At 44.9% G+C, this 26,104-nt stretch overlaps 1 protein-coding gene across 1 annotated transcript in view; it reads left to right on the top strand.

Annotated features, from left to right (window-relative positions):
• LOC120977268 (solute carrier family 22 member 5-like) overlaps nucleotides 1-26,104 on the top strand; it is a 402,654-nt gene that overhangs the window by 155,815 nt on the left and 220,735 nt on the right. The window contains exon 3 of the mRNA XM_040405119.1: nucleotides 940-1,094. Coding sequence (XP_040261053.1) covers nucleotides 940-1,094 — 155 coding nt within the window. The remainder of the gene's footprint in view (nucleotides 1-939; nucleotides 1,095-26,104) is intronic.

The following is a 26,104-nucleotide window of genomic DNA, read 5'->3' as shown; positions in this document are numbered from 1 at the left end:
CCTAGCCTAAAGCTGACCTACAGCAGTAAAGAAAAATGGCTTGGTTGTTATGGAAATCTGGAGTAAAACTGTGTATGTGGCGACTAAGGGACTGCGAGCCTCTATTGGATGATGAGGGACATGTGACTGTGTGTATGGCAGTTGGGATATGAAGAGAAAGATTTGCAGGCTTGTATTGGTTAATGCAGGTAATTTTTGGGGAAAATATCAGGAACAGTACGTCCTAGAGAGCTGAGATCCGGTCTAAAACCTTCCCTAACACCTGATGTACTGGTGTTCCAAATTTGGTGAAGATCGATCGGTCCAGTCGTTTGGTCGCGCATAAAAAACAGACAGAAACTCATTGTGTACCGGCATGTTACCTCCACAGTATTCTTTCCCAGATAGTAAGTGATATGTGTACCAAGTTTAGTAGAAATTGATCGATGAGTTTTTGAGTTACAGAGCAATATGTGTGTAGCAAAAACAGTTGGAGCATACAAACTCCATGCAGCTGCTGTGTAGTGGCGTAAGACCCCCACAAGATTTCTTTCCAGGTAGCAAGCGATGTGTATACCAGGTTTCGTTGAAATCGATGGTTGCATTTTTGAGCGATTGTGGAACACATATATATATATATATATATATATATATATATATATATATATGATTATGTACGCCTAGAATGGTTTAATAATGACACATGGGCACAGTTCTCTGTACTGCCTGACAGTTTACATTGGAGAAAAATCCAAAATATGGAATTAAAGCAGGAATGTACTAAACAGTACAGTAGCAAATACTGTAGGTTTGTAGCATCATGCATACAGTATTTAAATCTGTTTGGTGAACCTACAGGAAAAGCCAGTAGCTAAAATAACAGTGCACGTAGCTGCAGAGAATGTACAGACTTCATGAATTGACCAGTGATTTATTTCATTCTGTATTTCTTCTCTACAGCTTTGGAAGAAAGAAGGTTCTCTTTGGAACAATGGCGGTACAAACTGGTTTCAGCATTATACAAGTATTCTCAATCAGTTGGGAGATGTTTACCATTCTCTTCCTCATTGTTGGAATGGGGCAGATCTCCAATTATGTGGCTGCCTTTATATTAGGTACGGATGTTTTTTACTATAGCGATCTATACAGTTATAAAGAACCATATTATTTATAGATCTAAAAATAAAATGTCAGAAATGGAAAGAGGGCATTTTAATTCAGTAGACAAAATGGTCCAGCTGTCATGTTCTAAAGAGGGTCCTACCGACCCCTAGAACATCTCTCAGGCATACACACCAAAGCAAGCGATCAGACAAGGCATAGAACAACATAAATACTTTATTTACAGAGATCAACACATAGCAGGAAACTGGACCAGCAGGTAAGGGACCAGTGGCGGGTAATACCAATAGACCAAGTGCACCAGTTTGACAAGTGCACCAAATCCAGAGGGCAGAGACTCAGAGAGCCTCCTTCTTCACGGAGCCCCCGATGGTGGGGATTAACTTAGCCGAGAGCTCACTGGACTCACCTCAAGGATAGTTCCGGTGCACTTGGCCACCTGCAGAAACTGGTGGTGCAAGCACCAGAGGTCCACACAAACAAGGACTGGAACCCAGGCACATGAACTGGAACCCAAAAAAAACACACAGGACTCAGTTCAGACAAGACAACAGGAACCAGAACACAAGCAGATGCCTGGACCCTATGCGGAAAAGATGCATGGCGGCAACAGGCAGAGCTGCCCACATAGGCAGACAAGCAGATGCCTGGACCACATGCGGACCTGGACCCCATGCGGAACATAGTATATAAGGCCGAAAAAAGACATTTGTCCATCCAGTTCGGCCTGTTATCCTGCAAGTTGATCTAGAAGAAGGCAAAAAAAAACAAAAAAACTGAGGTACAAGCCAATTTTCCCCACTTAAGGCAATCAGAATAACTCCCTCAATCAACTACCCCTCTATAGTAGCTATAGCCTGTAATATTATAACACTCCAGAAATTCATCCAAGCCCCTCTTGAATTCTTCTATTGTACTCACCATCACCACCTCCTCAGGCAGAATTCCATAGTCTCACTGCTCTTACCGTAAAGAATCCTCTTCTATGTTTGTGTACAAACCTTCTTTCCTCCAGACACAGAGGGTGTCCGCTCGTCACAGTTCTGAGGATAAATAGATGATGGGAGAGATCTCTGTACTGACCCCTGATATATTTATACATAGTAATTAGATCTCCCCACAGTTATCTTTTTTCTATGTTGGTTTTACCATTTAGTATGTACGGATGATTTGCATTATTCCTTCCCATGTACATAACCTTACATTTGTCAGTGTTAAACCGCATCTGCCACTTCTCTGCCCAAGCCTCCAATCTATCCAGATCCCTCTGTAGCAGTATATTGTCCTCTTCAGTGTTAATTACTTTACAACACATGGAGGTCACAGACAGAGCTGCCCAAACAGGCAGACACGCAAAAGCCTGGACCCCATGCAGAATGACACATGGCAGTTACAGGCAGAGTTTCACACATAGACTAGATGTCCTCCCTCAGGAGAACCCAGGAGCCCATCCACCATAGACAGAGACTAGCAAATGACTGTTCCCCATGTAGAGTTAGTCCATGGGCGAACAGAAATAGCTGCACACAAACATAGAACCGGACTAGCAGATGCATGTTCCCCATGCAGAGTTAGTCCATGGACGAACAGACAGCTGCACCACAACACACAGAACCAGATTACCAGATGCCTTATCCGCATGCAGAGTTAGTCTATGGGCGAACAGACCACTGCAGAGGTAACCTTGATGTCTCACTTGGTGACCACACAGACAGGACAGATGGAATATCCCCAGGTCATCTGCATAGATCGTGCACCCAGCAAAACTGGAGACAGACTGACCCCAAACACATAGCTCACAGGTATATAAAAAGCAGGATAACGAGATCATCTGACACCTAGCAGACACACCCAGGCCGGACCATTAACCCCACCAGAACCGAGACAACTTGAAGGGGAGCATGTATACAGTCGTGGCCAAAAGTTGAGAATTACATAAATATTGGAAATTGGAAAAGTTGCTGCTTAAGTTTTTATAATAGCAATTTGCATATACTCCAGAATGTTATGAAGAGTGATCAGATGAATTGCATAGTCCTTCTTTGCCATGAAAATTAACTTAATCCCCAAAAAAACTTTCCACTGCATTTCATTGCTGTCATTAAAGGACCTGCTGAGATCATTTCAGAGCACAAGGCTGGAGATCATTATGTCAGGCTGATTGGGTTAAAATGGCAGACTTGACATGTTAAAAGGAGGGTGATGCTTGAAATCATTGTTCTTCCATTGTTAACCACGGTGACCTGCAAAGAAACCCGTGCAGCCATCATTGCGTTGCATAAAAATGGCTTCACAGGCAAGGCTATTGTGGCTACTAAGATTGCACCTCAATAAACAATTTATAGGATCATCAAGAACTTCAAGGAAAGAGGTTCAATTCTTGTTAAGAAGGCTTCAGGGCGTCCAAGAAAGTCCAGCAAGCGCGAGGATCGTCTCCTAAAGAGGATTCAGCTGCGGGATCGGAGTGCCACCAGTGCAGAGCTTGCTCAGGAATGGCAGCAGGCAGGTGTGAGCGCATCTGCACGCACAGTGAGGCGAAGACTTTTGGAAGATGGCCTGGTGTCAAGAAGGGCAGCAAAGAAGCCACTTTTCTCCAAAAAAAACATCCAGGACAGATTGATCTTCTGCAGAAAGTTTGGTGAATGGACTGCTGAGGACTGAGGCAAAGTCATATTCTCCGATGAAGCCTCTTTCCGATTGTTTGGGGCATCTGGAAAAAGGCTTGTCCGGAGAAGAAAAGGTGAGCGCTACCATCAGTCCTGTGTCATGCCAACAGTAAAGCATCCTGAAACCATTCATGTGTGGGGTTGCTTCTCATCCAAGGGAGTGGGCTCACTCACAATTTTGCCCAAAAACACAGCCATGAATAAAGAATGGTACCAAAACACCCTCCAACAGCAACTTCTTGCAACAATCCAACAACAGTTTGGTGAAGAACAATGCATTTTCCAGCACGATGGAGCACCGTGCCATAAGGCTAAAGTGATAACTAAGTGGCTTGGGGACCAAAACGTTGACATTTTGGGTCCATGGCCTGGAAACTCCCCAGATCTTAATCCCATTGAGAACTTGTGGTCAATCCTCAAGAGGCGGGTAAACAAACAAAAACCCACTAATTCTGACAAACTCCAAGAAGTGATTATGACAGAATGGGTTGCTATCAGTCAGGAATTGGCCCAGAAGTTGATTGAGAGCATGCCCAGTCGAATTGCAGAGGTCCTGAAAAAGAAGGGCCAACACTGCAAATAGTGACTCTTTGCATAAATGTAATGTAATGTAATTGTCGATAAAAGCCTTTGAAACATATGAAGTGAGTGTAATTATATTTCACTACATCACAGAAACAACTGAAACAAAAATCTAAAAGCAGTTTAGCAGCAAACTTTGTGAAAACTAATATTTGTGTCATTCTCAAAACTTTTGGCCACGACTGTACACAAGTAGCAGTTCACACATAGGCTGCCGCAACTACACATGGGTCATAGCAACCAGCCTAAACGGAATCCACTGCAGCCAGTACACCAGAGAGCTGCTAAAGCGAGTACATATGGCAACCCGTGTCACAGTGAACTACACTGTAACACCAGCGTTCGTTAAAATACAAAAATAACACATCCTAGATCTGAATTAATTAAATATTCTTCTGAAATACTTTGTTCTTTACATGGTTGAATGTGCTGACAACAAAATCACACAAAAATTAAAAAATGGAATTCAAATTTTTCAACCAATGGAGGTCTGGATTTGGAGTCACACTCAAAATTAAAGTCGAAAAACACACTACAGGCTGATCCAACTTTGATGTAATGTCCTTAAAACAAGTCAAAATGAGGCTCAGTAGTGTGTGTGACCTCGCTACAATGCCTGTGCCTGTATGACCTCCCTACAATGCCTGTGCGTGCTCCTGATGAGGTGGCGGACGGTCTCCTGAGGGATCTCCTCCCAGACCTGGACTAAAGCATCTGCCAACTCCTGGACAGTCTGTGGTGCAACGTGACGTTGGTGGATAGAGCGAGACATGATGTCCCAGATGTGCTCAATTTGATTCAGGTCTGGGGAACGGGCGGGCCAGTCCATAGCATCAATGCCTTCGTCTTGCAGGAACTGCTGACACACTCCAGCCACATGAGGTCTAGCATTGTCTTGCATTAGGAGGAACCCAGGGCCAACCGCACCAGCATATGGTCTCACAAGGGGTCTGAGGATCTCATCTCGGTACCTAATGGCAGTCAGGCTACCTCTGGCGAGCACATGGAGGGCTGTGCGGCCCTCCAAAGAAATGCCACCCCACACCATTACTGACCCAATGCCAAACCGGTCATGCTGGAGGATGTTGCAGGCAGCAGAACGTTCTCCACGGCGTCTCCAGACTCTGTCACGTCTGTCACATGTGCTCAGTGTGAACCTGCTTTCATCTGTGAAGAGCAGAGGTCACCAGTGGTGAATTTGCCAAACGTCCTGCACGGTGTTGGGCTGTAAGCACAACCCCCACCTGTGGACGTCGGTCCCTCATATCACCCTCATGGAGTCTGTTTCTGACCATTTGAGCAGACACATGCACATTTGTGGCCTGCTGGAGGTCATTTTGCAGGGCTCTGGCAGTGCTCCTCCTGTTCCTCCTTGCACAAAGGCGGAGGTAGCGGTCCTGCAGCTGGGTTGTTGCCCTCCTACGGCCTCCTCCACGTCTCCTGATGTACTGGCCTGTCTCCTGGTAGCGCCTTCATGCTCTGGACACTACGCTGACAGACACAGCAAACCTTCTTGCCACAGCTCGCATTGATGTGCCATCCTGGATAAGCTGCACTACCTGAGCCACTTGTGTGGGTTGTAGACTCCGTCTCATGCTACCACTAGAGTGAAATCACCGCCAGCATTCAAAAGGTGACCAAAACATCAGCCAGGAAGCATAGGAACTAAGAAATGGTCTGTTGTCACCACCTGCAGAACCACTCCTTTATTGGGGGTGTCTTGCTAATTGCCTATAATTTCTACCTGTTGTCTATCCCATTTGCACAACAGCATGTGAAATTGATTGTCACTCAGTGTTGCTTCCTAAGTGGACAGTTTGATTTCACAGAAGTGTGATTGATTTGGAGTTACATTGTGTTGTTTAAGTGTTCCCTTTATTTTTTTGAGCAGTGTATTTTTTTAAGTGAAGCGTACAGTTGTGTGATGGGTTTGGGTGCTTTCAACTGTGTGCTTCACTGATCTATGTATAGATAAGATCGTGTTAATGTCTATTGTATAAACCAACTCTTTTCAGAAGTGGCTCCTTTGGGTTAAATCTGGTTGTATAAAACCAATATTAAATAAACATAACACGAGCATGTTAAAAGTATGACAAGTAGGCCTCATGCACACAACCGTTTTTTTTTGCGGTCCGCAAAACGGATTTCCGTTGTTCCGTCATCCGTGACAGTTTTTTTTTCCGTGGGTCATACTTGATTTTTGGAGGATCCACGGACATGAAAAGTGAAAAAAAAAAACTAAGTCAAGTTTGCATTGAAAATGATAGGAAAAACGGACTCGGATGACTATCTTGTGTGCATCCGTGATTTTTCACAGACCCATTGACTTGAATGGGTCCGTGAACCGTTGTCCGTGAAAAAAAAAAATAGGACAGGTCATATTTTTTTCACTGACTGGAAAAAACGGATCACGGACGCGGAATCCAAGCGGTGCATTTTCCGATTTTTCCACTGACCCATTGAAAGTCAATGGGTCCGCAAAAAAGAACGGAACAACGGCCGCGGATGCACACAACGGTCGTGTGCATGAGGCCGTAATGATACACTTTGGGGCAGATTTAATATAGTACTAGCACCTAGCATCCCTTGGCAATTGCGCCAGTTTCCCTGAATCATGTCCCTTGGATGGCATATACTGTATTAACGTGCTGTGCCTTAAAGTGTTATAATTATGATGTGTGTGATTCTGGATATATCTTTATTTGGACAAGTTGTTCGGTCTAAATTATGCCAGCTTCAAGGTGGTATAAAGAAATGTAAGTATAGTGGTCTATTGTGTTGCATATAACTTCATATCTGTGTGGGCATCTCTGTGGTGCATTATGTCACTCAACCGCCACATAGTGCAGTATGTTGGATCTTTTTGTTAAGGTTGCTTCAAAGGCGCTCCGTGTGTGCACTATACTGTGGCAGCAGAACCGCAAGATCTGCCGCAGGAAAAAAGTACTGTTATAAATTAGAATGATACTGCGATCTGGGACTATGATCGTGTTTTTTATAATTTTTTATATATATATATATATATATATATATATTTATACAGTACAGACCAAAAGTTTGGACACACCTTCTCATTCAAAGAATTTTCTTTATTTTCATGACTATGAAGGCATCAAAACTATGAATTTAACACATGTGGAATTATATACATAACAAACAAGTGTGAAACAACTGAAAATATGTCATAGTCTAGGTTCTTCAAAGTAGCCACCTTTTGCTTTTATTACTGCTTTGCACACTCTTGGCATTCTCTTGATGGGCTTCAAGAGGTAGTCCCCTGAAATGGTCTTCCAACAGTCTTGAAGGAGTTCCCAGAGATGCTTAGCACTTGTTGGCCCTTTTGCCTTCACTCTGCGTTCCAGCTCACCCCAAACCATCTCGATTGGGTTCAGGTCCGGTGACTGTGGAGGCCAGGTCATCTGGCGCAGCACCCCATCACTCTCCTTCATGGTCAAATAGCCCTTACTTTCAAAGTTTTCCCAATTTTTCGGCTGACTGACTGACCTTCATTTATTAACCACCTCAGCCCCCATAGCTTAAACACCCTTAATGACCAGGCCAAAAAAATAATGGTTTGGGTAAAAGTTATAGCGTTTACAAACTATGGTACAAAAATTTGAATTTCCGCTTTTTGAAGCAGCTCTGACTTTCTGAGCACCTGTTATGTTTCCTGAGGCTCTACAATGCCCAGACAGTAGAAAAACCCCACAAATGACCCCATTTCGGAAAGTAGACACCCTAAGGTATTCGCTGATGGGCATAGTGAGTTCATAGGACTTTTTATTTTTTGTCACAAGTTAGCGGAAAATGATTTCTTTTTTTCCTTACAAAGTCTCATATTCCACTAACTTGTGACAAAAAATAAAAAGTTCCATGAACTCACTATGCCCATCACGAAATACCTGGGGGTGTCTTCTTTCCAAAATGGGGTCACTTGTGGGGTAGTTATACTGCCCTGGCATTTTAGGGGCCCGAATGCGTGAGAAGTAGTTTGAAATCAAAATCTGTAAAAAATGGCTGGTGAAATCCGAAAGGTGCTCTTTGGAATGTGGGCCCCTTTGCCCACCTAGGCTGCAAAAAAGTGTCACACATCTGGTATCGCCGTACTCAGGAGAAGTTGGGCAATGTGTTTTGGGGTGTCATTTTACATATACCCATGCTGGGTGAGATAAATATCTCGGTCAAATGCCAACTTTGTATAAAAAAAAAAAAAGAGAAAAGTTGTCTTTTGCCGAGATATTTATCTCACCCAGCATGGGTATATGTAAAATGACACCCCAAAACACATTGACCAACTTCTCCTGAGTACGGCGATACCAGATGTGACTTTTTTGCAGCCTAGATGCGCAAAGGGGCCCACATTCCTTTTATGAGGGCATTTTTAGACATTTGGATGCCAGACTTCTTCTCACGCTTTAGGGCCACTAAAATGCCAGGGCAGTATAAATACCCCACATGTGACCCCATTTTGGAAAGAAGACACCCCAAGGTATTCAATGAGGGGCATGGCGAGTTCATAGAAATCATTTTTTTTTTGGCACAAGTTAGCGGAAATTGATTTTTTTTTGTTTTTTCTCACAAAGTCTCCCTTTCCGCTAATTTGGGACAAAAATTTCAATCTTTCATGGACTCAATATGCCCCTCACGGAATACCTTGGGGTGTCTTCTTTCCGAAATGAGGTCACATGTGGGGTATTTATACTGCCCTGGCATTTTAGGGGCCCTAAAGCGTGAGAAGAAGTCTGTCTAAAAAAATTTACGCATTTGGATTCCGTGAGGGGTATGGTGAGTTCATGTGAGATTTTTTTTTTTTTACACAAGTTAGTGGAATATGAGACTTTGTAAGAAAAAATAAAATAATTTCCGCTAACTTGGGCCAAAAAAATGTCTGAATGGAGCCTTACAGGGGGGTGATCAGACGTCCGTATGTTTTTTACAGATCCACGGATACATGGATCCGTGGATCCGTAAAACACATACGGACGTCTAAATGGAGCCTTACAGGTGGGTGATCAATGACAGGGGGGTGATCAATGACAGGGGGGGATCAGGGAGTCTATATGGGGTGATTACCCCACTGTAAGGCTCCATTCAGACGTCCGTATGTGTTTTGCGGATCCGATCCATGTATCCGTGGATCAGTAAAACACATACTGACGTCTGAATGGAGCCTTACAGGGGGGTGATCAATGACAGGGGGGTGATCAGGGAGTCTATATGGGGTCGCCGCTGGCAGGCTGGAGATCCACTCGCTTACCTTCCGATCCTGTGAACGCGCGCGCCTGTGTGCCCGCGTTCACAGGAAATCTTGCGTCTCACGAGATGACGCATATATGCTTGACTCTGCGCTGAGCTGCCGCCTCCGGAACGCGATCCTGCGTTAGGCGGTCCGGAGGCGGTTAAAGTAATGATGGCCAATCGTTTTTCTTTACTTAGCTGCTTTTTTTTTGCCATAATACAAATTCTAACAGTCTATTCAGTAGGACTATCAGCTGTGTATCCACCTGACTTCTCCTCAACGCAACTGATGGTCCCAACCCCATTTATAAGGCAAGAAATCCCGCTTATTAAACCTGACAGGGCACACCTGTGAAGTGAAAACCATTTCAGGGGACTACCTCTTGAAGCTCATCAAGAGAATGCCAAGGGTGTGCAAAGCAGTAATCAAAGCAAAAGGTGGCTACTTTGAAGAACCTAGAATATGACATTTTCTGTTGTTTCACACTTGTTTGTTATGTATATAATTCCACATGTGTTAATTCATAGCTTTGATGCCTTTCATGTGAATCTACAATTTTCATAGTCATGAAAATAAAGAAAACTCTTTGAATGAGGTGTCCAAACTTTTGGTCTGTACTGTATATTACTACAGAGATAGGCCTCGTGCACACGACAGTAATTTTTCACGGTCCGCAAAACGGGGTTCCGTTGTTCCGTGATCCGTTTCCGTTTTTTTTCCCGTGTGTCTTCCTTGATTTTTGGAGGATCACCAGACATGAAAAGTGAAAAAAAAAATCTAAGTCAAGTTTGCCTTGAAAATTATAGGAAAAAAACGGACACGGATCACAATCTTGTGTGCCTCCGTGTTTTTTCACGGACCCATTGACTTTAATAGGTCCGCGAACCGTTGTCTGTGAAAAAAATAGGACAGGTCCTATTTTTTTGACGGACTGGAAACACGGACGCGGATGACAAACGGTGCATTTTCCGAGTTTTCAACAGACCCATTGAAAGTCAATGGGTCCGCAGAAAATCACGGAAAACGGAACAACGGACACGGAACCCAACAACGGTCGTGTGCATGTGGCCTAAATCTGTATTAGTTGCACATAGCACATAGATAAATACCAATCTGTAGACGTCTGTTTAACTCGAACAGTGTACCTGTCTTATAGATTCTTGCTTGTTCTTTGGTGCTCAAAGCGGTGGTTTGTCTTCCTGCGGTCAGGGATTGTCGATTTTGCTGATGCCGATCGTCGAATCACCGATGCTGGAGTTCACGATGTAAAATAGTCAGAGTTCCATATGGTTTGGCATGCTGCTTCGCGCCCCGGCCGGTGGCGCGATGCTGAAGCAGGTAGGGATTGGACAAAGTTTTTGTGCTCACTAGGAGCAGCGAGTGACGTCACTACCGTGGTCGTCAGTGACCACAGGTGCCAGGGGTGTCTTCTCCAACGCGTTTCGAACAGACGCTGTTCTTCCTCAGGGAGTGTTACATGGCTACTAACGCTCTATTTATGCGCTCATGTCCAACTCCCGGAATGTTAACCCCTTCTATGCCAATGTCATATGGATCTATTGCTGACCTTCATTCAAAAGCAAACACCTCTATTTAAGCCATTGGGCATTAAAGTTTCCATGTTAAATATCCATTTCGCCTCTATCTTGGACATTTCTTTGATGTAGTCACCCCCCTTCTGTTTTTGTGTATTAGTTCCACCCCACAGAATTTTGAACCCACAAAACTTCCTCCATGTTTCATATTGTAATGACGGGACAGTGGGTGGCCTTCATACTTTCTATTTATATTATATGTGTTCCCCTATCCTTTTCTTCAGGGGTCTTTTAGTGCGGCCCACATATATCTTTTTACAGTGGCATGTTATTGTATATATGACTCCCTTACTGTTGCAGGTTATGAAATTTTTTATGGTTTGCTTATATTTTGACTCCATATTACTTATTTGTGTTTTAATTTCTTTATGTTGAGATGTTTTACATCCTCTGCACCTTTTACACAGATAGAAGCCTCCCCTTTCTTCCCATTTTTTCTTTTTCTCTTTTACGTTTATGCCAGTACATTTGCTTGTGGAGGCAATCATGTTGCCTATGTTTTGTGCCTTCCAGAACACTAATTTAGGGTCTTTGGGGATCATTTCACCTATGATGTTATCCTCTTTGAGAGTGTCCCAATGTTTTTTTATAATTTTTTTAAAACATGGTACTTGGTTGCTATATGGTGTAATGATGGACGGGATTGTTATTTCAATTTCATTCTCCATTGTTTTTCCTTTATTTTGTTTTTCCTTTAGTAGGGTCTGTCTGTTTATTTGGTTTATTTCTCATTTTTGTTGTACTAATTTTGTTTTATCATAACCCTTATATTCAATTTTTTTCTGTAAAATCTCTGCCTCCCTTTCGTATTCCTTTATTTCTGTGCAATTTTTTCTGAGTCCATTTTTTGTAGGCGGGGGGCATAGTCATAATGAACATCAAAGACTATAAAGAGGAAGCCAATAACATCTTGAGCGACAAAAGAATGGAAAGTTGCTATCTCCCTAGATGGCTGGAAAACATTCCACGGAGTCAATTTATGAGACTCAGAAGAAATTGCACAGAAATAAAGGAATACAAAAGGGAGGCGGAGATTTTACAGAAAATATTTGAATATAAGGGTTATGATAAAACAAAATTAGAAATAAACCAAATAAAAAGACAGACCCTACTAAAGGGAAGACAAAATAAAGGAAAAACAATGGAGAATGAAACTGAAATAATAATCCCGCCCATCATTACACCATACAGCAACCAAGTACCATGTTTTAAAAAAAATTATAAAAAAACATTGGGACACCCTCAAAGAGGATAAAATCATAGGTGAAATGATCCCCAAAGACCCTAAATTCGTGTTCCGGAAGGCACAAAACATAGGCAACATGATTGCCTCTACAAGCAAATGTACGGGCATAAACGTAAAAGAGAAAAAGAAAAAGAAAAAATGGGAAGAAAAAAAGATATATGTGGGCCGCACTAAAAGACCCCTGAATAAAAGGATAGGGGGAACACATATATAATATAGATAGAAAGTATGAAGGCCACCCACTGTCCCGTCATTACAATATGAAACATGGAGGAAGTTTTGTGGGTTCAAAATTCTGTGGGGTGGAACTAATACACAAAAACAGAAGGGGGGGGGGGGTGAGTACATCAAAGAAATGTCCAAGATAGAGGCGAAATGGATATTTAACATGGACACTTTAATGCCCAATGGCTTAAATGCTGAAATAGAGGTGTTTGCTTCTGAATGAAGGTCAGCAATAGATCCGTATGACATTGGCATAGAAGGGGTTGACATGAGCGCATAAATAGAGAGAGCGTTAGTAGCCATGTAACACTCCCTGAGGAAGAACAGCGTCTGTTCGAAACGTGTTGGGGAAGACACCCCTGGCACCTGTGGTCACTGACGACCACGGTAGTGACGTCACTTGCTGCTCCTAGTGAGCGCAAAAACTTTGTCCAATCCCTACCTGCTTCAGCAACGTGCCACCGGTCGGGGCGCGAAGCAGCACGCCAAACCATATGGAACTCTGACTATTTTACATCGCGAACTCCAGCATCGGTGATTCGACGATCGGCATCAGCAAAATCGACAATCCCTGACCGCAGGAAGACAAACCACCGCTTTGAGCACCAAAGTAGAAGCAAGGATCTATACCACAGGTACACTGTTCGAGTTAAATAGACGTCTACAGATTGGTATTTATCTATGTGCAACTAATACAGATTATCTCTAGTAAATATATATAAAAAACGATCATAGTCCCAGAGCGCAGTATCATTATAATTTATGTTGGATCTTGTGTACAGACTGCCTTAGACCACAACAAATCTTCAAAATTTGGGCACAATTAACATTTACACCTTATCCGCATCATTCACAAGTTGCAAAACATTTAACAAAGAACACAATATTCATAAATATGGCACACAATATAAATGGCGGGGCAAAATACAACACTAATAATAAATCTCCCCCTATTGTTTCAAATATGAGTTTGCAAAGTTAAGGCTACTTTCACACTAGCGTTTTTGCTGTATACGGCAGGGTTCAGCAAAAACGCTTCAGTTACTGATAATACAACTATCTGCACCCGTTATGAACAGATCCGGTTGTATTATCTGTAACATACCCAAGGCGGATCTGTCATGAACTCCATTGAAAGTCAATGGGGGGACGGATCCATTTTCTATAGTGTCAGAGTTAAACAGATCCGGCATGACACACAATGCAAGTCAGTGGGGACGTGTTGCTCAGACGTGTTGCTCTGCATTCCATGACAGAAAGAAAACCGCAGCTTGCTGCAGTTTGCTCTTCGGTATGGGAACGCAACCAAACGGTACGGAATGCAATTTGGAGCATTCCGTTCTGTTCAGTTACGTTTTGTCCCCATTGACAATGAATGGGGACAAAGCGGAAGCATTATTATTTTTTCCATATTGAGACCCCATGACGGATCTCAATACCGGAAAATAGAAACAATACCTAACAAGAAAGCCTCACAATATAGGACTACACATGCGTATATATATATATATATATATATATATATATATATATATATACATATATACACTGCTCAAAAAAATAAAGGGAACACAAAAATAACACATCCTAGATCTGAGTTAATTAAATATTCTTCTGAAATACTTTGTTCTTTACATAGTTGAATGTGCTGACAACAAAATCACACAAAAATAAAAAAATGGAAATCAAATTTTTAACCAATGGAGGTCTGGATTTGGAGTCACACTCAAAACTAAAGTGGAAAAACACACTACAGGCTGATCCAACTTTGATGTAATGTCCTTAAAACAAGTCAAAATGAGGCTCAGTAGTGTGTGTGGCCTCCACGTGCCTGTATGACCTCCCTACAACGCCTGTGCATGCTCCTGATGAGGTGGCGGATGGTCTCCTGAGGGATCTCCTCCCAGACCTGGACTAAAGCATCTGCCAACTCCTGGACAGTCTGTGGTGCAACGTGATGTTGGTGGATAGAGCGAGACATGATGTCCCAGATGTGCTCAATTGGATTCAGGTCTGGGGAACGGGCGGGCCAGTCCATAGCATCAATGCCTTCGTCTTGCAGGAACTGCTGACACACTCCAGCCACATGAGGTCTAGCATTGTCTTGCATTAGGAGGAACCCAGGGCCAACCGCACCAGCATATGGTCTCACAGGGGGTCTGAGGATCTCATCTCGGTACCTAATGGCAGTCAGGCTACCTCTGGCGAGCACATGGAGGGCTGTGCGGCCCTCCAAAGAAATGCCACCCCACACCATTACTGACCCAATGCCAAAACGGTCATGCTGGCATTGCTGGAGGATGTTGCAGGCAGCAGAACGTTCTCCACGGCGTCTCCAGACTCTGTCACGTCTGTCACATGTGCTCAGTGTGAACCTGCTTTCATCTGTGAAGAGCACAGGCCTTAGTGGCGAATTTGCCAATCTTGGTGTTCTCTGGCAAATGCCAAACGTCCTGCACGGTGTTGGGCTGTAAGCACAACCCCCACCTGTTGACGTCGGGCCCTCATATCACCCTCATGGAGTCTGTTTCTGACCGTTTGAGCAGACACATGCACATTTGTGGCCTGCTGGACTTCATTTGGCAGGGCTCTGGCAGCGCTCCTCCTGTTCCTCCTTGCACAAAGGCGGAGGTAGCGGTCCTGCTGCTGGGTTGTTGCCCTCCTACGGCCTCCTCCACGTCTCCTGATGTACTGGCCTGTCTCCTGGTAGCGCCTCCATGCTCTGGACACTACGCTGACAGACACAGCAAACCTTCTTGCCACAGCTCGCATTGATGTGCCATCCTGGATAAGCTGCACTACCTGAGCCACTTGTGTGGGTTGTAGACTCCGTCTCATGCTACCACTAGAGTGAAAGCACCGCCAGCATTCAAAAGTGACCAAAACATCAGCCAGGAAGCATAGGAACTGAGAAGTGGTCTGTGATCACCACCTGCAGAACCATTCCTTGATTGGGGGTGTCTTGCTAATTGCCTATAATTTCCACCTGTTGTCTATCCCATTTGCACAACAGCATGTGAAATTGATTGTCACTCAGTGTTGCTTCCTAAGTGGACAGTTTGATTTCACAGAAGTGTGATTGACTTGGAGTTACATTGTGTTGTTTAAGTGTTCCCTTTATTTTTTTGAGCAGTGTATATATATATAGTAAGGGGTTACACTCAGGTAGGGCGGCGATGACAGATTCTCTTGCAGACCACAGGGTTAAAGTCCAAATGTTGCTTTATTTATCACACTCCAGCAATACAGGCACCCCAGTTATAATTCACTGGGAAAGCTGAAGGTCCAGCACCACAGAACATAAACCAAAATAAACACCTGTCCGCCTGGGCTCTGGCTAATACAGTGAAGTTCCTAACTCACCTATTGAGCACAGTTCACACAAAGAACTCTTGCTTCTCTAGCCAGCAGGGCAGACAGCTTCCCAGACTTTCTCCAGGCCTCACTCTCCCCAGACTGACAGCCTGGACTGTGCTTTATTTCCCCTTGACGATCCCAACTGGCTTCAGCTGGGGATCCCTCACACTAGGGGAAAACCTGTCCCGGAATGGGGTGCACTGGGGAGGTCCCTCTACCAATCCTACCTTCTCCCAGTCCAATAAAATCCAGCCCATAAACTTAACAAAACTGTCTCAACAACCTACACATTGCTGAGACCATTTAACCTTCTGGATTTTATTTACCTCACCCAGTTGAGGAAGCTGGGTGGGATATACACCCCTTCCAGGACTTTAACATACACTTTTCTGTTCACCTTACCACTATATATATATATATATATATATATATATATATATATATATATATATATATAGTGGGGATGATAGTTTCACATTCAGTTTGTTCATATTAATAACAGAGCATTATGCCTCTCCTGAGATTCATGTCATGGGGCACTCTGATGTTCTTATGAAATATCTAATATGGTTCTCTATTATGTATTATGCGTTCCCGATCCCCACCCTTAAAGGGGGGTTTCACATATAAATATATTCTGCCTCACAGATGTTACGGCTATATCACTTTCCCCAAATACCACCATTTATCAAAAAGCCTTATTCTAAGGTTATTAGCCTACCCTTGCACCCTGTGGCAAATCTTTTTTTTTTTTTTAAAACAAAATTTTATTAAGATCTGGCATTTGGCAATATTGTACAGACATTAATGTATCACATACAGTGGTCAGTACATTGCATCTAAATAGGTTTCAAAAAAAGCAATAGAATGACAATTTAACATAAAGCAATGCATGTTGAAGAAGATTATGCCTACATCACTTTTTTTATTTTTAAACCCTCACCCCCCCCCTCCCTCCCTCCAGAAGAAAAAAATAGAAAGAACAAGTCAAGTCAAGATCTGTAACATCCTGCATACGTTGGAATCTCTACAATGTAATTCTAAAAGATCTCAAGCATAAAGACGAGTAGTTTTGTTATACTTGACTTCCATTTTCCCATTCCCATTAAACAGTGTAAACCTTAGAACTACAGATAAGCTAAAACACCTCAGATTAGACCAGTAGATCTCCCAAGCTACCTGCTACTCTAGCTTTCATGTACCATGATGTGTCTACAAATGGTTTCATAACCTCTTTTTTCTCATATAAGGTGAGTGACCTATCAATAAATGGTCTCCACTTATTGATAAAGGACTGTATGGATGATTCCTTGTTACGTTCCGCCTCCAATCTATCCATGTACATGAGTACTTTTACTGTGCCAATGACTTCATCCAGAGTGGGCAGCTGGGGCTGTAACCATTTCCTCAGTATGCATTTTTTTGCCGCCAGCAATAGCACATGTGGCCCCTTGGTGCCCACTATGGGCGAGTCAGCATCTTCCTGGTCCCTAGGAATGAATTGGAACACACATTGTTGGGGTACATCTTTAACTTCAATCTTCCAAGTATCTTTGACATATGAACAAATTTGTTCCCAGTACATTCTCAGCTTACTACATCCCCAAATCCTGTGTAAAAGATCAGCTTTAAACATATCACATTTGGGGCAGTGTCTCAAGTAATGCGCAGGCGCATTGTCATAGGATAAGTTATAGGCATAAGTTGCCCTATGTATTATTCTGAAGTGTGTTTCTCTCCAATGCTCGCTGCTAATGGCACACCTTATCTTATCCATCCCCTCACGTATTTTAAAGATAAGTTTGTCATCGGTTACCTGTTTCTCCCATTCTTTAAAGACCGTCTGCGCAACCCCTTCCAATTTAACGTTCATTAGCTTTCTATATAGTATAGAAATAGAGTCCACGTTGCTCACCTGGTTCATCAGACTGTGATGTTCCCCATACCCAATCTCGAATGTATCGCCATAGTGCTGCCAAGTTGTAGCCCCATATATCAGGCAATTGTAGGCCCCCCTCCCATTTTAGCAGGCAGAGTTTCCTATATGCTATACGCGGTCTCTTTTTCTTCCACAAGAAAGCTACAAACGCGGACTGCAGCTTATTAATGTCTGTGTGTTTCAATAACAGCGGTATCGTTTGCAGCGGGTATAAGAGCATGGCAAAACTTGTCATTTTAATGAGGCTTTCCCTCCCTAATAGGGTCAGCGGGAGTTCCTGCCATCTCTGCAATTCTTGAATAATTTTAGCTATGAGTGGGTCATAGTTCAACTTATACATTATGGCCGGGGATTTACTTATTTTAATTCCTAGATATTTTATATAATCTCGTGCTACCGTGATCAGACCTTCCTCATGCCTTTCTCTTAAACCCTTCCCCACCTGTAGCAACTGACATTTTGTTACATTGATCTTATACCCCGTAAAAGTATGCACTTTGTTTAGGGAATCGAGGACTCTTGACAAATCCTTAGTAGGGTCACGCAAAAACAGCAACATATCGTCCGCAAAACATGTCAGTTTAATTTCCCTATTCCCCACCTTTATTCCTTCATAAACATCTGAACTTATCAGGTGCCTAGCAAGTGGTTCAAGAGCTATGTTGAACAAAAGTGGGGAAAGAGGGCATCCTTGTCTTGTGCCTTTCTGGAGTTGGAATTTTTCTGACAAGAAACCCGGGAGACAAATCCTAGCTTGCGGGGCGGTATAGATTGCCTTGACAAACGCCCTAAAGGGGCCTTGAATTCCTATCTTATCTAGGACTAGATCTAGCCATTGCCAGTTAACGTTGTCGAAGGCCTTTTCAGCATCTAAGGCCAAAAGGGCCTCTCTTCCCATCTCATCCGTCTACCGTCTCCTGAGGAGCCAATCCTGAACTGCCAAGACTGTTCGTATGTTAATTGTGGCTGAACGGCCTTTCACAAATCCAACTTGGTGGGAGCCAATGAGTTTGGGGAGGATATTAGCAAGTCTGTTGGCCATTATCTTTGCTAGAATTTTTAGATCCTGATTTATCAAAGATATTGGTCTATAAGACCCCGGGAGAGTAGGATCCTTCTCCTGTTTGGGTATCAGTTTAATATGTGCCAGGTTACCTGAGGGAATTACCGTATGTGTTTGGATAATGGACTGAAATAACAATAGCAGACTAGGAACTACCTCTGGGCCCAGGGATTTATAAAATTCCGCTGGGAAACCATCGGGTCCCGGGGCCTTCCCATTTTGCAAAGACTTTATCACCAAGTGTATTTCTTGCTCCGTGACAGGGGCATTAAGCATTGACAAATCAGGCTCCTCAATAGACGTCAAAGAGACCGAGTCCAGGAAGGAACGGCCCTCAGTAATGTCGCAAGGGTCATGGGTATATAACTATTCGTAGTAGCATTTAAATATCTCTAGTGTGACTTTTGGATCACTAGACAAATCTCCCTCACCTGTTTGGAGTCTAGGAGGTGGCAATTGTGTTCTCTTCCCTTGTGCAAGTCTAGCCAGCAACCTACCCGACTTGTTCCCAAATTTGAAAAAATATGCTGAAGAGTGGTCTGCATGGATCCTTTCTAATTTTTCTGAATAGTGGTCATAGTTATGTTTAGCCGTAACCCATTTAATTTTGTGGGCCTCTGTGGGGTTCTGTTGGAACTCTGTGTATAGCGCTCTAAGATTATTAGTAGCTTCTAAAAATTTGGAACGTGTGTCTTTTTTTTGAGCTATCGTGTAGGAGATAATTTTTCCTCTTAATACAGCTTTTGGTGTGTCCCAAAAAAGGGAAGGGTTGTCTTGGTGCTGCCCATTTGTATCTTTGTATTCCCACCACCATCCTAACAGCTTAGATTTAAAGGTTTCATCCATAGCTAAGTATCCTGAAAGTCGCCATATAATATCCTGGCCCTTTGCGGTGACTTCTCTCAATCTCAATGATACCGGTGAATGGTCAGAAATCACCATCTCTTCTATCTTTACCTTGCTTACTTTGGTGGACAATAAGCTGGACCCTAGAAAGTAGTCTATCCGAGACCAAGCACATTGAGAGTGAGAGAAGTGTGTATATTCCCGTTCCATGGGGTTACAATGTCGCCAGATATCCGTTAACTTGGTCGCGTCCATCATACTGGGAAGCATGGACGTGGCCTTTTGCTTGTCTGCTTTGCTAACCGTAGTCCGTTTTCTATCTTCAAGGACTGAGTGTACCATATTAAGATCTCCTCCAAGTAACACTAGGTCATTGGAATCTTGCAAGATTCGCCTTTCTAGATTCCCAATGAAGGGACCTGCTTGTACATTTGGTGCATAGACATTATAAATTGATAACGTCCCTGCCGGGGTTTCAATGGTTAAGGTTATTAATCTCCCGCTGTCATCCGCTTCTGTTGTCAGTATCTTATAATTTAGTTTTTTATGCAGCAATACTAACACACCTGCCTTTTTCCCATCAGATGGGGACCCTATCACTTCTCCCACCCATAACTTCTGCATTCTTTTAAAATCCGCCTCTCGCAGATGCGTTTCTTGTAACAAGGCGATATCCACATGTAATTTTTTCAGGTGACGTAAGACCATCATTCTCTTATGAGGAGAGCGTAGCCCCTTGACATTCCAGGTCACTATATTGACCATCTTGTTACTGTACTAATTTCTATCACAAGGTACGAATAGAATATCTGCAGTGCTATAAAAAACCGTCTCCCTCCCTCCCCAACTTGTAAAACAAAATAACCCCTTTATCACCTAGGGCAGTGGTCGGCAAGCCGCGGCTCGCGAGCCACATGCGGCTCTTTACACACTTTAATGCGGCTCTTCTGCAGGGCTCCAGATGCCATTTGCGACTGGACCCGCCGCCGCAGCTCTGCTCAATACAGCGGCGGGCATAGGAGATGATCGTTCTCAGCAGCGCAGGAGGAGTCTCTCCCTCCCCCTGTGCTGCTGCCCCCGCCGCTGCCAATAAGAAGAGACAGGAGGAGGAGGGGAGGGGCTGTGGCCACTGCGCCACCAATGAAGAAAACTGACCTGTTAATACAAATACAGGAGGCGGGTGCCGGAATCAAATAGCCGGCACCCGGCCTCTGTGACAGAGAGCTGCGATCCGCTGCAGTTGAGTTAACCCTTCAGGTGCGGTACCTGAGGGGTTAACTGCCACTGATCGCAGCTCCCTGTCACAAAGGTCGGGTGCCGGCTATTTGATTCCGGCACCCGCCTCCTGTATTTGTATAAGAAACGTTGGTGGCACAGTGCCCCCCCCCCCCCCCTATAATAAACGTTGGTGGCACAGTGGGAAGTGCCAATGAGGGTTAAAAATAATAAAAGAAAATTAACTCACCTCCTCCAGTTGATCAGGTAGCTGCCGGTCTCCTGTTCTTACTTCTTTCTAGTTTCTTCAGGACCTGTGGTGACGTCACTGAGCTCATCACATGGCCCATTACCATGGTGATGGATCATGTGATGAGCACAGTGATGTCACCACAGGTCCTGCGTCCTGAAGAAACTAGAAAGAAGTAAGAACAGGAGACGATCAATTGGAGGAGGTGAGTTAATTATTTTTAAATTTTTTAACCCTCATTGGCACTGCCCACTGCGCCACCAATGTTTATTATATTGGGGTGATGGGGGGGCGCACTGCGCCACCAATGTTTATTATACTGGGGTGTTGGGGGGGGCGCACTGCGCCACCAATGTTTATTATATTGGGGTGATGGGGGGGCACACTGCGCCACCAATGTTTATTATATTGGGGTGATGGGGGGGGCGCACTGCGCCACCAATGTTTATTATATTGGGGTGATGGGGGGGCGCACTGCGCCACCAATGTTTATTATATTGGGGTGATGGGGGGGCGCACTGCGCCACCAATGTTTATTATATTGGGGTGATGGGGGGGGCGCACTGCGCCACCAATGTTTATTATATTGAGGGGGGGCACACTGCGCCACCAATGTTTATTATATTGGGGTGATGGGGGGGGGGGGGGGGGGCGCACTGCGCCACCAATGTTTATTATATTGATGGGGGGCGCACTGCGCCACCAATGTTTATTATATTGGGGTGATGGGGGGGCGCACTGCGCCACCAATGTTTATTATATTGAGGGGGGGCCCACTGCGCCACCAATGTTTATTATATTGGGGTGATGGGGGGGGCGCACTGAGCCACCAATGTTTATTATATTGACCTTCTACTATGCATTCTGTATTCAGAATGCTATTATTTTCCCTTAAACCCTGTTATAAGGGAAAATAATACAGTGAATAGACTTTCATCCTAGTAACCATGCGTGAAAATCGCACTTGCTTGCGATTTTCACACAGCCCCATTAACTTCTATGGGGCCTGCGTTGCGCGAAAAACGCACAACAGAGCATGCTGCGATTTTCACGCAACGCACAAGTGATGTGTGAAAATCACCGCTCATGTGCACAGCACCATAGAAGTGAATGGGTCCGGATTTAGTGCGGGTGCATTCCAGTATTTTGAATGCCGGATCCAGCACTAATACATTCCTATGGGGAAAAATGCCGGAGCCGGCATTCAGGCAAATCTTCATTTTTTTTCGCCGGAGATAAAACCGTAGCATGCTACGGTTTTATCTTTTGCCTGATCAGTCAAAATGACTGAACTGAAGACATCCTGATGCATCCTGAACGGATTACTCTCCATTCAGAATGCATAGGGATAAAACTGATCAGTTATTTTCCGGTATAGAGCCCCTGTGACGGAACTCAGTGCCGGAAATGAAAAACGCTAATGTGAAAGTACTTTAAAATATTAAGTTTAAATCCCCCCTTTCCCAATTTTACATATAAAATATATAAACAATAAATAAATAAACATATTACATAGCTTTTTTAGTCACCTTGTCACCCCAAAAAATAGCATAGGACTGTTCTATTATGGGCCGAATGTTTCATAAAATGCGAAATGCACGCAGCTTTTCTTGGTGTTTTTTTTTTTTTGCACGGTATTGAGTATCACAATACTTTTTTATGGTGACGAAAGCGAATCAAAATTTTGGTTTCAAAACAACCCTACGCCGATCTGATCGGCGTAGCGTTGTCACGATACCAAAATTTTGATTCAGTTTCGATTTGGCGACTAAAAATTTTATTTGGCTCCTAAATTTTTCAGTTCAGGAGCCAATGGCTACTAGGAATTTTTTTTAGTCTGGAGCACTGTTCTGTGTGCCGGGCGCCCGCTCCCCTCCCTCCTCTCGGGGGCGGCAGCCTGCGGCTGTCCTGCCTACATGTGTGCCGTGCGGCGCTCAGGCCAAAGGAGGCGTCACTGACTGTCAGTGGGGCCGCGGCGGAGGGAGGCGAGGAGGCGGAGCTGCTCTGTCTGCTATGGCCTGTAAAAGCTGCCCCTCCAGGCTGGCAGCAGAAGAACACAGTCACAGAGTAACACTGAGGCATGACTTGTTGGAACTTGGCCGACCCTGCTGGACTCTAGTCTGGACTCTGGAGAAGACACCTTAAGGCAGAGCCAGCTGAGATTGGAGCCAGGACCAGACCGGCCCCACTCCAGCCAGACCCCAGTGATATATCAGGTACCGACTCCAACATTGTCCCTCATCATGTCACCCCCCCCCGATGGTGCAGACTCCAACATTGTCCCCCATTAGGGAGCATAATGGATGGGGGCTGACGGCTGTCATGGGGGGCATGATGGCTGACATGGGAGTAATGATGGATGGGTGCTGACGGCTGACATGGGCATGATGGATGGGGTGCTGACGGCTGACATGGGCATGATGGATGGGGTGCTGACATGGGGGGCTGACGGCTGACATAAGGTCATGATGGCTGACATGGGGGGCATGATGGATGGGGGCTGACGGCTGACATGGGCATGATGGATGGAGTGCTGACATGGGGGGCTGATGGCTGACGGCTGACATGGGGTGCTGACGGCTGACATAGGGGCATGACGGCTGACATGGGGGGCATGATGGATGGGGGCTGACAGCTGACATGGGCATGATAGATGGGGTGCTGACGGCTGACATGGGGGGCATGATGGCTGACATGGGGGGCATGATGGCTGACATGGGGGGTAATGATGGATGGGGGCTGACATGGGCATGATGGGGTGCTGACGGCTGACATGGGCATGATGGATGGGGTGCTGACATGGGGGGCTGACGGCTGACATAAGGTCATGATGGCTGACATGGGGGGCATGATGGATGGGGGCTGACATGGACATGATGGATGGAGTGCTGACATGGGGGGCTGATGGCTGACGGCTGACATAGGGGCATGACGGCTGACATGGGGGGCATGATGGATGGGGGCTGACAGCTGACATGGGCATGATGGATGGGGTGCTGACGGCTGACATGGGGGGCATGATGGCTGACATGGGGGGCTGATGGCTGACATGGGGGGTAATGATGGATGGGGGCTGACAGGGGCATGATGGGGTGCTGATGGTTGACATGGGCATGATAGATGGGGTGCTGACGGCTGACATGGGCATGATGGATGGGGTGCTGACATGGGGGGCTGACGGCTGACATAAGGTCATGATGGCTGACATGGGGGGCATGATGGATGGGGGCTGACGGCTGACATGGACATGATGGATGGAGTGCTGACATGGGGGGCTGATGGCTGACATGGGGTGCTGACGGCTGACATAGGGGCATGACGGCTGACATGGGGGGCATGATGGATGGGGTGCTGACGGCTGACATGGGGGGCATGATGGCTGACATGAGGGGCTGATGGCTGACATGGGGGGTAATGATGGATGGGGGCTGACATGGGCATGATGGGGTGCTGACGGCTGACATGGGCATGATGGATGGGGTGCTGACGGCTGACATGGGCATGATGGATGGGGTGCTGACGGCTGACATGGGCATGATGGATGGGGTGCTGACGGCTGACATGGGCATGATGGATGGGGTGCTGACATGGGGGGCTGACGGCTGACATAGGGGCATGACGGCTGACATGGGGGCATGATGGATGGGGGCTGACGGCTGACATGGGCATGATGGATGGGGTGCTGACGGCTGATATGGGGGGCTGATCTGAGGTATGATTAACATTGGGGGTCTGATTGGTGGTCTGACCTGAGGTATAATGGAAAATATTGTTTCTTATTATACTCCTCTAAAACCTATGTGCATCTTATAGGGCGAAAAGTACAGTCCTCAAACCAGATTGAAGCAGAGCGAAGATATCAGGACCACACAGAGGAGAAGCCAGCTGCTGCAGACAGAACCAGGACCAGGTGAGCTGCGGGCGGGGCGGGGGGAGGGGGGGTGTCACCGAGATGTAGCTTCGCTTGTGTTGCCAAAAAATCCTTGCACAGGCTCTGGTCACGTCCACGTGACAGGGCCGGTGCAAAGAGTCCCACAGTACCCGACCTATGTGGATACTTGCATGCACAATATTCTCAATAAAAACTTATTGAAACTAAAAACAGTGTACCATCCTATGTATTTTCGGTTTTAAAAATGTGGCTCTCAAAATAAATTTCAATCGTGGTTTTGGCGAGATTTGGCTCAGTTGAAAAAAAAGGTTGCCCACCACTGACCTAGGGTGATGGTGAACTTGTAACTTTCTGACTTCACTTTTTTCTCGTCTATCTAGAGACTTCGCTATCTCTAGTTCTCCTGTGCTCAATTCCAACAATGGGTATACAATCCCTAACCGTTATCCTAGACAGGTGATCAATATACGGTTCCATGTCAAACATCTGGCGGCGGTTTACCGGGGTAGCTTACTACCATCCACCAATGAGGGTCATGGAAGTCGTCAGTACCATAGAAAAAACAACAGATAGACCATTTGCCATAAATGTGATAACTCACTAACATGACTACCATTTACAGGTACGATCAACTCTTCCCAGAACAAGTGCCTATCACTTTAGTCCCTTCTGGAACGACGATCTTCAAAGTTCCGATTTCCTCGTCGGCGTGGTGATCTCGGCCTTTGTGATGTTGGCCTGTCTCGCTGTGACGATGGTGGTCTTCCAGATGGTGTAAGCTAGTCAGGAGTCCACTCTGCTGCATCCTCTAGTGTAGGTAAATTTACACTTTTCTCGGCCTCCTCTGGTGTCATGAAAGTTTCTGTGGAGCCATCATCCGTAAATACC

Source organism: Bufo bufo, chromosome 1 (assembly GCF_905171765.1).
Source record: "Bufo bufo chromosome 1, aBufBuf1.1, whole genome shotgun sequence".
Classification (NCBI taxonomy): domain Eukaryota; kingdom Metazoa; phylum Chordata; class Amphibia; order Anura; family Bufonidae; genus Bufo; species Bufo bufo.
Note: the sequence above shows the minus strand (reverse complement) of the source record. Positions and strands in the feature narration are given on the sequence as shown.